Source organism: Oncorhynchus mykiss, chromosome 18, assembly GCF_057628025.1.
Source record: "Oncorhynchus mykiss isolate SJ-2025 chromosome 18, ASM5762802v1, whole genome shotgun sequence".
Lineage (NCBI taxonomy): Eukaryota > Metazoa > Chordata > Actinopteri > Salmoniformes > Salmonidae > Oncorhynchus > Oncorhynchus mykiss.
This window is the reverse complement of record NC_143039.1, coordinates 12,442,838-12,455,525: the sequence shown is the minus strand read 5'-3', so window position 1 is coordinate 12,455,525 and position 12,688 is coordinate 12,442,838. Positions and strand designations below refer to the sequence as shown.

At 39.1% G+C, this 12,688-nt stretch overlaps 1 protein-coding gene and 1 non-coding gene across 10 annotated transcripts in view; both read right to left on the bottom strand.

Annotated features, from left to right (window-relative positions):
* Positions 1-12,688, bottom strand: part of LOC110517120 (uncharacterized) — a 121,413-nt gene that overhangs the window by 21,438 nt on the left and 87,287 nt on the right. For 5 of the 9 annotated variants that reach the window (XM_090207040.1, XM_090207046.1, XM_090207047.1 and 2 more), the window contains one exon: positions 894-1,132. The exons of 2 other annotated variants lie outside the window; for them this stretch is intronic. In XM_090207040.1, the coding sequence (XP_090063166.1) occupies positions 894-1,132 (239 nt within the window). Of the gene's footprint in view, positions 1-893; positions 1,133-2,061; positions 2,590-6,040; positions 6,154-12,688 lie in introns of those variants that run through there. 2 more of the 9 variants (XM_090207045.1, XM_090207044.1) reach the window with 2 other exon arrangements.
* LOC118948160 (U2 spliceosomal RNA) lies at positions 11,596-11,780 on the bottom strand. Its single transcript, XR_005042072.2, has one exon. It is a non-coding gene; the product is annotated as a U2 spliceosomal RNA (small nuclear RNA).

The following is a 12,688-nucleotide window of genomic DNA, read 5'->3' as shown; positions in this document are numbered from 1 at the left end:
TCATTGGCTGGCCCTCGCTTCATATTCGTCGCCAAACCCACTGGCTCCAGGTCATCTATAGGTCTTTGCTAGGTAAAGCCCAATTTATCTCAGCTCACTGGTCACCATAGCAACACCCACCCGTAGCACACGCTCCAAATGGGAAATTTCCCTGGTCATCCCCAAAGCCAACTCCTCCTTTGGCCACCTGTCCTTCCAGTTCTCTGCTGCCAATGACTGGAACGAATTGCAAAAATCAATGAACCTGGAGACATATCTCCTCACTAACTTTAAGCATCAGCTGTCAGAGCAGCTTACCTATCACTGCATCTGTACACAGCCCATCTGTAAATAGCCCACCCAACAACCTCATCCCCATATTGCTATTTATTTTTGCTCTTTTGCACCCCAGTATCTCTACTTGCACATCCATCCCTCTAGTGTTAATACTAAATTGTAAATATTTCACCACTATGGCCTATTTATTTCCTTACCCCCCTAATCTTACTACATTTGCACACACTGCATATAGATTTTTCTATTGTGTTATTGACTGTACATTTGTTTATCCCATGTGTAACTCTGTTGCTGTTTTTGTCGCACTGCTTTGCTTTATTTATCTTGGCCAGGTCGAAGTTGTAAATGAGAACTCGTTCTCAACTGGTCCTACCTGGTTAAATAAAGGTGTTCTCAACTGGCCCACCTGGTTAAATAAAGGTGTTCTCAACTGGCCCACCTGGTTAAATAAAGGTGTTCTCAACTGGCCCACCTGGTTAAATAAAGGTGTTCTCAACTGGCCCACCTGGTTAAATAAAGGTGAAATAAAATAAATAAAACAGTTCTACAGCAACTTTTCATGCACAGTGGGAAGTTGGAATGAAAAACAAACTTAGTTAAACAGAACCTGCTCTTACCATGAGAAACAGATGTCCCAATCTTCTCCTCCTCTTCTTCATCTTTAATGTTGACATTCAGCTCCAGTGTTTGACTGCAGTCTTCCAGCTTCACTGATGCCATCTCTGGATCCTGCAGTGGAAACTGGGCTCCACTGTCACAATCAGGACCCAGTGACTGTAGGTTTGGACTCAGTGTGGAAGGAGAGTGGCAGGCTGGGTTTGTCCTCACTGTTGATGTTACCGGCCTCAGACTTAATCTGAGTCGGCCAGTAATAATAAAGAGAAGCAGACAGAAAAGTTAGTGCCAGAACTGTCAAGACTTTATTAATTCTCTAAAAATATTGATTATATTTAGGTGCAGGAGCTCCACAATACTGTTGAGCTAATATTCTATAAGAGGAACATGAGCTCAAACAGTAAACATTTGAGGTGACGGTACTCAGCTCTGATGAGCTGCTGTCCAAGACAAGCACTGATCTCATTTCAATAGATGAGGTAGGTAAGCATTGACAAAACATTAATTAATTCATATTAGACAAAGTATAGACTTTAAATTACTTAAATTACACAACTTAAATGCACTTAATCTATAGTAGATTTCCTGAATTCGCATAAATGACTCAAAAACCATTTAGTACAAGGTTGCATGTTTCAGGCAGCACTATGTACTATTTTCCTGAATAACCTTGTCTCCACGGTATTATTCCAATCAAAAAACAATCGTTTTTCCGTTCACACCACAGTAACATTTATAGACAGAAACAACTGAATGTCTCTGAATATTAGTACACATGTAGAAAACTGATAATCATTACAAATTAGCTCCAAAACAGTAGTGCAACCGTGAAATGGTCTCTGCTTGATGGTCCGTTGATGCAGACCGAGTGGGATCCGCCATTTTACCATCTCCCGAATTTTACACAAAACCAAAAATGACATGTAAAACGAACCCAGAAATCTCAGATAAATGTATACTTTATGAAATGACCTTGACGAAATGATATGCATCCACTCAGACTAACCCAAAGTCTCTATGTGATATGTAAAAAAGTGATCACGTTCAATCACGCGGTTTGACACAAAAATAGCAGATAAAACCTTTAACAAACGTGATAATACCTTGACGTATTTGTTACCTAGCATGTTATGACATGTTATTTCGATATTATAACGTGCTATTACATACCAGTAGTAATACATTTGAAACGGACACAGAAGTTGTCGTCTCGACTGCACAATTCTGACGTATCCTTTATTCTGAAGAATGATGCGCGCCTGCGCGGGACTTCCTGTTCCCCCACTACCAGTTTCTAAACCCAGATACGTAAACAACGCGAGACTTCAGAGAACGCTTGCGAAGCAGTCCAAGCCGGGGTTTGACAAGTCAATGAGAGAAGTGAACAATTCTGATACTTTTGCAGCGGCTAATGGGGATCCTAATAAATACACAAAAGATTCCGTTGGCACACTTGAAACATGGCCATTATTTTATCAATTTCATAACTGCAGTGGTTTACTCACAATAGCTCTCACTGCGTATCTTACATATTGCAGAATCACATGAGTAGGCAGTCACTCTTCCAACGAAACTCCAGAGAGAACACCCTTTTATTGTTGCCCTGCTACGAAAAACAATGCTCTCTCCTTCTGCTATTCTGAGACGCAAGAAATCAAAACAAGACCATTACTGGTCACTCTGACTGGCTCTACCTTTCCTAATGCCTCCTTTACCATCTTCCTGACCTCAAATGATCTCCCAAAAATACTTAATTGTTGATGAATCGCACTCCAAAAGAAACCGATGCCTCAGGACTACCTGGCCTTATGACTCCTTGCTCTCCCCAGTCCAACTCGCCATGCTGCTGCTCCAGTTTCAACTGTTCTGCTATAGAATCCTGACCTGTTCACCGGACGTGCTACCTGTCCCAGACCTGCTGTTTTCAACTCTCTAGAGACAGCATGAGCGGTAGAGATACTCTGAATGATCGGCTATAAAAAGCCTTCTGACATTTACTCCTGAGGTGCTGACCTGTTGCACCCTCGACATCCACTGTGATTATTATTATTTGACCCTGCTGGTCATCTATGAACATTTGAACATCTTGGCCATGTTCTGTTATAATCTCCACCCAGCACAGCCAGAAGAGGACTGGCCACCCCTCATAGCCTGGTTCCTCTCTAGGTTTCTTCCTAGGTTCTGGCCTTTCTAGGGAGTTTTTCCTAGCCACCGTGCTTCTACACCAACATTGCTTGCTGTTTGGGTTTTTAGGCTGGGGTTCTGTACAGCACTTTGAGATATCAGCTGATGTAAGAAGGGCTTTATAAATACATTTGATTTGGTGTTCGTTTACAACTTTTGGTCTGTTTGCTCCATTTTTCGCTGTCTCCGTCTTCCATTCATTCTTACCAACTTTACTCAACTGGGAGATATCAGACTCGAACAGCACTTCCGCTTCGCCATATAACCCTCCACAAAACCAGACACACCCCGCTACGGACTAACTCCTGCATGTTGAATCCTGCATTGAAAAAAGCCAACAACTACAGATGAAATGGGAATTTCACGGTGGCTTTGCCATGGCATCAGTGGCGACGTCCACGGACGGCGAATTTTCGGCTCTATCAGGTCCATCCATCATGGACTTAATTTCACCCAAAAATGTAAATCTGTTTTGATCCAATTATAGCCGAAGGTCAGCCTCTACTCATTGAAATGCATTAGATACACGAATACAAGTATACAATATTGCATATAGTATAAGTTTGATTATTATTTGATATACACAATATAATGAAATATATTGATTTAAAATTAAAATACATCTAATTGAATATGTTCTGATATAGACAGAATGACTGAAAATTACCTGTAATTTAAAATCATTAGTTTACAATTTCACAACGGAATTTATTACAATTTATAACCGTCATGTCTCCAAACTGGGAGAAGCAGAAAGAGCCTGTCATTCACCCAACATTTGTTCCTCAGGACGGTAACAACGACACACGGATCATTTCAAGCAACAACATTTCTGAAAACATTTGGAATTTGATAAAGTTGTTATATTAATTATCAGTTTCTGTCCCAAACTATTATTTTCTCTAGGCTAAAGTTAGCAAGTCTGCTTGGATACTTGCATGCTAGTTAACACTAACTTAGTTGCTAGCTAATTAGATAGTAAGGCGGGAAAGCAGGGTTAACATATTTGATAGTAAGCTAGTTTACTGTATCGGGTTAGCTATGTTTTCTGGTAACGGGTGTGGAGTCATTGTTTTTTGACATAACTTTATAATTTTTTATTAACTAGCTAGAGTCCAACATCAACGTTACTCTTTGCTAACTAACTGTAGTATGTGTAACAGTATAATTTTAGACCGTCCCCTCGCCCATAGCCGGGCGCGAACTAGGGACCTTCTGCACACATCAACAGTCACCCTCGAAGCATCGTTACCCATCGCTCCACAAAAGCCGCGGCCCTTGCAGAGCAAGGGGAACTACTACTTCAAGGTCTCAGAGCAAGTGACGTCACTGATTGAAACGCTATTTAGCGGCCACGCTAACTAAGCTAGCCGTTTCACATCCGTTACATATGGGTTAGCTATCTAGCTAGCTAAGAACGTTAGCTCACAGGAGAGAGGGCATTAATATGTTACAAATAAGAGGTGAATGAGTGCAAAATGCAGTGACCAAAATTAACTAGCTAAGAAGCCTGTCAAAATGTAGTTCAAACTTGCTCTCACTATATTCATTACTACAGTTTGTTTACTATTTACCTTCATAAAACTTTTTTCATAAAATGAAAAAGAGTGAAGATTATAATTATACATCCACAACTGATCAAGACCAGAGCTGTTTCCCATGAATTATGCCAGGAAGTGGATTGTTCCACAAAATGTGTGCATTTTTTATTCCCTCTGATATTTTATGTATAAATGATGCACTAATTCAAAAGGCACCTATTTTGGGGAATGACTCAAAATGTACTACAAAATTGAAACTTGTGTTAAAGTTTAACGTCGATCCATTAGAATATTATTGAAATGTTGAACAATATGTATTATTCAAAGTAAAATGTAACTTTTATTTGCAATCAACTTGTCTGTCAGGATCCTCTTGTGTGTGTAACGGATGTGAAACGGCTAGCTAGTTAGCGGTGTTCGCGCTTAATAGCGTTTCAATCGGTGACGTCACTTGCTCTGAGTCCTTAAAACAACGACCTGAAAAATACTTATTTTCAACCAAAACCGAACAAGCATAGTCGTCTTTACAACACCTTTTTAAAGACGTTTTCTGGGTGGGCAGCTTGCTCCGATTCTGAATAAATGTGTGTCGGTTTCTTTCTAGCTGGCAAAATAAGTGAGCTAGACTGTGTTTGGTCCTGCCATACGTCGATAACATCGTTTGTTTGTCACTGGTATGGGCTAAATATCCTAAACCTAGACCGTGATGGCAGCAAGCTAAAACCAGGGAGAGGGGGAAGATCATTCAGGTTCTGTTTCATCTGCTGCCGTCTTAACGTTTTTTCCACATGCAATTGATTACATGAGATTTGTATTCTCTAAAGATTGTAATTGTGTTACTTTTTGATGAATATTGAAGAAAAATCCTATCAGCCGTTTTCCACACCAAAATGTGAACTACAATTTGGTGCGCACCATTTTACTATGTACAGTAAGCTCCCCATGTGTCATCAAAATTACGATTTTGTGTTAGTGGTTTATATATGCGGAGAGTATAAATTGTACAATTGTGAACGAATAAATAATGGTTCAAGATAGAACCCATGTATATTAGTTAATATACTGCACCAACTACATAAATATATGATCGGGTCCATTGTCTTCTATTTGGACTTTAAAACGCAGACAGCGGGCGCCGCCATTTTACCAGCTCGTGAGATTTTTGTTTGACACACAAAACCAATAACATATTAAACGAACTCAGAAATCTCAAATAAATTGAATATATTTTAATTACCTTGACGAAATGGTGTACATTAAGTCAGACAAACCCAAAATCTCAAGCTATATGACTTGTAAAATCGTTTTCATCACGACACAAATTTAACATAGGAAACCTGGCAATCCCTTGACGGATTTGTAACCTATCATGTTATGACATGCTCTTTCGATTTTAGATAGCACGTTTAAAAACTATTACCTACCTGTAGTAATAAATAGAAATTGAGACAAAAAGCACCGTCTTCACAGCACAGATTCTGAACAATGGTGTGCGGCCATAGAGATAGATAGAGGACTCATCTTTGTCTGTGATAGAATGCGCAGCGGCACTGAGGGGATTCGATTAATCTGGCCTGGGCCCCCGGATAGGCGTGTTTTGCACGGATTAGTTTTTTTTTTTTTTGACAGGTGCCACATTCAAAGCCCACAGGGAAGTCAGGCTCCAAACAAAAGTGATGTAATTAAGCACTTGGAGTAATGAGTAGGATTCTGTGTTTTCACATGAAAAAGTTATTGATTGTGATAAAAAGCTTTATCTGCCTTCAATGAAACCTGGTTTTAAAAATTTGAACAAATATTTTATGGAAAAGAGATGTTTCTGGATGATGCACCATGCTGCCTTGTTGACAGAATGACCGAAAGGCGCAGATTACTGTTGCTATTTGAGAAGGGCACTTGCCAGATTTGCCTGTTCACCATTTACATCACGGGCCATAGACCGGTGCCCCCGTGGCTCAGCATAATCCCTACTGACGAGCCAGCTGGAGATGACTCCAACAGAGTCAGGAGGGATCAGCCAATGAAGTTGGAAGTACCACCCAGTTGACTACATTAAAATGGTGGAAGCCAGCAATGCATTGAGTTATATTAAGAACGAGAGACAGCCTCCAAGATGGCCGACCGTTGTTTTGAACGTAATCTACTCACGGTCAGATACGCCTATTCAAGGAGGCTGACATCTTGCTAGATTCCCGTTTCAGGAGCCCATTAGTAAATGTTAGTGGCGGTCTGTGCCTTTAAGACAAGGGAGGACAGGTCTTTTTTTTATGAGCATGGCCTTATTTCTATAACAGCATACTGGATGACTATCATTCACCCAGCTCAATGTAACATCGACAGGTTTAGGCTACTACATGATACTCTAATTTTCCCTATACCCATCAAGTGGTTGCTACAACCTAGCCTATGAATGAAAGTTTACAACGTAGGCGCACAGGTCGAGAGAAATCTGAGTAATCAAGGTGACATTGACACATTCAATACCGTCTTGCACACTCTTACCTGTATCTATCTGATCTGGGGTGTAATCATTAGTCCAACAGTTGCAAACAAGAGTTTCTATTAGACAAATACCGGTATATTTATCTTTGATTTCATTTGCTTCATTTTAAGGAACGTTTTTTCAACAGAATTGGCGGAATGAATATACCCCTGATCTCACACACAAACACAGTTCACTTTCAAAGCAGCCACATACAAACAGCAGATCCTGGACTATCCATTTACTTCAGTCAGTCGGTCTCATCTTCTAATGTCAGGAACCCATCACATTGAATGAGCAATGTGGACGAGAGCAAGTGAGTGATTTCCATTGTTTTTCACATCCATTACACGTGCAAGCTCTTCCATGTAATAGCATGAATATAAAACATTAATAACTTTAGCTGTGATTTGTGGGGGGGGGGGGAGAAAAGAAAAATCGGCCTTGAAGACAATTCATGGACAAATTCCATTGATATATGTTTGGCACAAAGGTGATAACGAAACTGTCTTTTTTGTAATTTTGAAAATTGTCGTCTCTGGGGTGTCTATTGGAATGATCTTTCTGGAAAGGTGGCATCCTATGACGGTGCCATGTTGAACGTCACTGAGCTCTTCAATAAGGCCATTCTACTGCCTGTTTGTCTATGGAGATTGCATGGTTGTGTACCTCAATTTTATACACCTGTCAGTTAAGGGTGTGGCTAAAATAGTAAAATCAACTCATTTGAAGGGGTGTCCACATACTTTTGTCAATGTAGTGTGTAAACATTAGCCTATAGGCTTATTTCAATGTTGAAATACATTTAATTGTCAATCAAGTGAGTTCTGTTTTGCTATTTGTAGGCTTGTCTGTAATGTGTCTCAATAGACACAAAGTGTACAAAACATTGGAAACACCCTTAAAACTTCTTATGGCTGAGAGCCCGCTAACGGGATTGATATGACAACAGCCAGTGAAAGTGAAGAGTGGCAAATTCAAACAATAGAAATCTCACAATTAAAATTCCTCACACATACAAGTATCTCATAACATTTTAAAGGTAATCTTGTTGTTAATCCCACCACAGTGTCCGATTTCAAAAAGGCTTTACAGCGAAAGCACCAAAAATGATTATGTTAGGTCTTCACCAAGTCACAGAAAAACACAGATTTTTTCCAGCCAAAGAGAGGAGTCACAAAAAGCAGAAATAGAGATAAAATTAATCACTAACCTTTGATGGTCTTCATCAGATGACACTCATAGGACTTCATGTTACACAATACATGTATGTTGTTCGATAAATTGCATATTTATATCCAAAAATCTCAGTTTACATTGGCGTGTTATGTTCAGTAGTTCCAAAACATACGGTGATTTTGCAGAGAGCCACATCAATTTACATAAATACTCATAATAAATATTGATGAAAGATACAACTATTATACATGAAACTTTAGATAAACTTCTCCTTAATGCATCCACTGTGTCAAATTTCAATTAAACTTTACGGAAAAAGCATACCATCCAATAATCTGAGTACGGCGCTCAGAGACCAAACCAGCCAAAGAAATATCCGCCATGTTGTGGAGTCAACATTAGTCAGAAATAGCATTATAAATATTCACTTACCTTTGATCTTCATCAGAATGCACTCCCAGGAATCCCAGTTCCACAATAAATGTTTGTTTTGTATGATAATGTCCATCATTTATGTCCAAATTCCTCGTTGTTCGCGTGTTCAGCCCAGTAATCCACATTCATGACGCACGAGCAGACAAAGTCGAAAAGTTCCGTTACAGTCCATAGAAACATGTCAAACGATGTATAGAATCAATCTTTAGGATGTTTTTAACATAAATCTAACAATGATCCAACCGGAGAATTCCTTTGTCTGTAGAACTGCAATGGAAAGCAAGCTAACTTTCACATGAATGCGTGGTCAGCTCGTGGGACTCGGGCAGACCTCTGGCTCATTCCCCTCTTATTCAGCCCCACTTCACAGTAGAAGCATCAAACAAGGTTCTAGAGACTGTTGACATCTAGTGGAAGCCTTAGGAAGTGCAAGATGACCAATATCCAGTTGAGATGAACAACTACAAGCCTCAGATTTCCCACTTCCTGTTTGGATTTTTTCCCAGGTCTTTGCCTGCCATATGAGTTCTGTTATACTCAGACATCATTCAAACAGTTTTAGAAACTTCAGTGTTTTCTATCCAAATCTACTAATAATATGCATATATTAGCAACTGAGCCTGAGTAGCAGACAGTTTACTCTGGGCACCTTTTTCATCCAAGCTACTCGATACTGCCCCCAGCCATAACAAGTTTAATACTGAGTTGCACCCCCTTTGCCCTCATATATTTTTTATATTTTTCAGTGTATGTTCACTGAGTGTACAAAACATTAAGGACACCTTCCTAATTTTCAGTTGAACCCTTTTGCCCTCAGAACAGCCTCAAATCGTCAGGGCATGGACTGGGGATGATGGTGTTGATGTGTGCCATGACCAGCCTTTCAAAGCACTTCATGGCTACAGACGTGAGTCCTACGGGTCAGTTGTCATTTAGGCAGGTTACCTTGGTGTTCTTGGGCACAGGGACTATGGTGGTCTGCTTGAAACATGTAGGTATTACAGACTCAGTCAGGGACAGGTTGAAAATGTCAGTGAAGATACTTGCCAGTTGGTCAGGACATGCTCTGAGTACACGTCCAGGTAATCTGTCTGTCCCTGCGGCCTTGTTAATGTTGACCTGTTTAAAAGATCTTACTTAACGGGGACTGTCTAATTCGTAAATGTTTTTACTATATTGCAAATATTCAGAGATGCAGAGAATGAAGTTGGGTTACTTCTAAGTAACTTTGGCTGACTCCTATGTCATCATCTCCAACACGTGACCTTCTATTCTAGAGCTTTGCTTTGGTGTGGATTGAGGCCTGTACATTCATATCAGTTGTGTTCCCCTGTTGTATTCAGCTTGCCTTATTTCTGTTGTGGATTGTGTTTCTGTACACCAATGGAAAGTCTACAAAACTATGAGCAAACAAGCCTATGTTTTGAATACATGGAATTGGATTGTGATGATACCGATGAATGAATCATACACACAATGTGCAAATATTAATATGTTTCATTTATCAGTAATTCAATTTGATGTGTATGAAATTGTTTGGTGAAATATGCATAAAAGGAGAGTAATTGCCCATAATTCTGCACCTTTGTATCGTTGTACTTCCAGTTTTGATCATCATGATTTAATGACTGCTGTAATATTTGTGTTGTGGAGAAATTACCAGGCAGGGTAGTTAGTTTTCGTTTAGTCAAAACCCCGCGTGCTCTACAGTTCCCGGCATTCCAGTGCGCATGTGCATTTCATTTTAGGTGTAGTAACGTAACACTGCCGTAATGCATTACTGCTTAGTAACAGCACAGTAACTAATATAAACAGATGTAGATCCCAGATACTACAACTGCAAAGAACATTTATGGATCTACTGGGATTTTTAAAAGACAGACTAACTTACTGTTTTGTCTGCTTGCATTCAAGAAATAAGTATAGTTGTGTCATTCTTTTGATGAACGGATTTGCAATTTTGATGGTATATTTTTTATGAATGTTTGTTTTTTAAAAAGACAAGTGCATTTACTGTTTTGAAAAAGTTGTGTTTTGTGGACTCATTGTTCCAAAAAATGATTGTAGGCGATTATGAGAAACTGTAATACATAAAGACGGTTGCTCCCTGATTAAATAGTACAAGAGTACCCCCTGCTGGACAAAACTTACTGCACCTGGTAAGTACTAACCAGGCCCGACCCTGCTTAGCTTCCGAGACCAGGCGTATTGAGACTGATATGGCCGTAAAGGCAGTGACTGTATGGTGCATATATGATCTGTAATAATGCCGTAAGCGAAGGAATAACTCTTGCTACGCTATATCAAGTTTTTGTCACTTGAAAAAGTGCAGTGTGAGATCATAGAAATAATGGGATAAACATACATAGTTACTTTAACACAGGCCCAAACCTTGTATACATTTAACGACATATATTTGAGTCTTGTGAAAATAGCAGGCCTATCAAATATTGGCTTCAGACAAATACATCAGATAACGTTACAGGTATGTGAGGCAGTCCATGTTACCAGAACATGACTTTAGCACATTTTATAGTTTATACTGTATAGTCTTCTTGTGTATATATATATCCAAATCATAAGTGTTTTTGACTACTTTAGTACTTAGCTATTTGTGTATATGTTTGATCGTGTGTATTGCGCTGTTGAGGAGAGCTTGCAAGTAAGCATTTCACTGTACCGTTTACACCCTGTGTCCCATCTACGTGACGAAAACGTTTTTTTAAAGATTAACGCACCATTCACATCAGCTCAATATAACGGTGACCGACTTGACCAACACTTTCTAGCCACCACTGGCACTAAGATGAACTGTGTGTGTGACAATGTGACACTACAATATAGACTAAAACGAAACCATGCTTGATTTATATTTACAACGACAGGGGGTGCACCGTTCCTGGAAGTACTGCAATACCAGGTCGATGCGTGGAGTGGACGGAGCAAGCCCCTATTCCATCTCCCTATTCCAAAAATCAATTTAATATATGGTCCCCAGATAGGGGACGTATCAGATATTAAACTGATAAGAACAGATTTTTTTTTTTTTTTTTTTTTGGAAAAATAATTTTTATTTTCATTTCACATTCAAATACAAATTCAGTGCATTACGTTGTACATAACATGGATACTTACAAACAGTATCAAAAAGTACCGTAACAATATAAGAATATCAAAACTCCTTAAAAAAAGTGCTGTTCTGTAGAACCTGAGCAGTATTATTGGCCTATATTCAACATTAACATGCCTCTACCAATCTCCAAAAACAACACAAACAATTCTATAAATCAAAAAATATATACATATGGCAAAATGCACTCTGGATAAAACTGTGTATATCAAATATCTACAAAGGCTTAGATTACATTTCAATTGTATCTATGTAAAACAATTATATATTGGTTATAAACACATTTACAATGACGGGTAAATCCCTTTCCATCTCTGTTTTACTGATGCAATGCCCCCCTTATCTATTTCAAATTGTATTCTTTTCCAAACTTCCTGTTTTATAAATTGAACCAATCCCGTCGGTGACCACTTGAGGGTGTCATTAACTGCACCACATCTGGCCTCCCAAAGTTTGGTCTTGATAAGGGACACCAGAGTCACTAATGCTAATAATTGCACCCTTTCCACATTTTTTATTTCAAGTTTGGCAACCCCTTCATAATCAATGTTTTTTAAAATCTCAAAAAATTGTTTACTTTTCCCCCAAACTGATTGAGCAAAAGAACATTCCCATAAAACGTGTGGAATTGTTTCAATTGCGAAACAATTGTCCCTGGGACAGAATTTATTTAGGGTCAAATTATGATCGTATAAAGTTGAACGGACCGGAAGACGTCTGTGTAAAACAAGCCAATTAAAATCTTTCAGTCTGTTGTCTAACCCTTTTAATTGTGTCCGTAGCCAGGTGGAAGGCGATATTGGTAATCCGTCTCTAGGACGACAATTTTCTATTAATTTGGCGTAT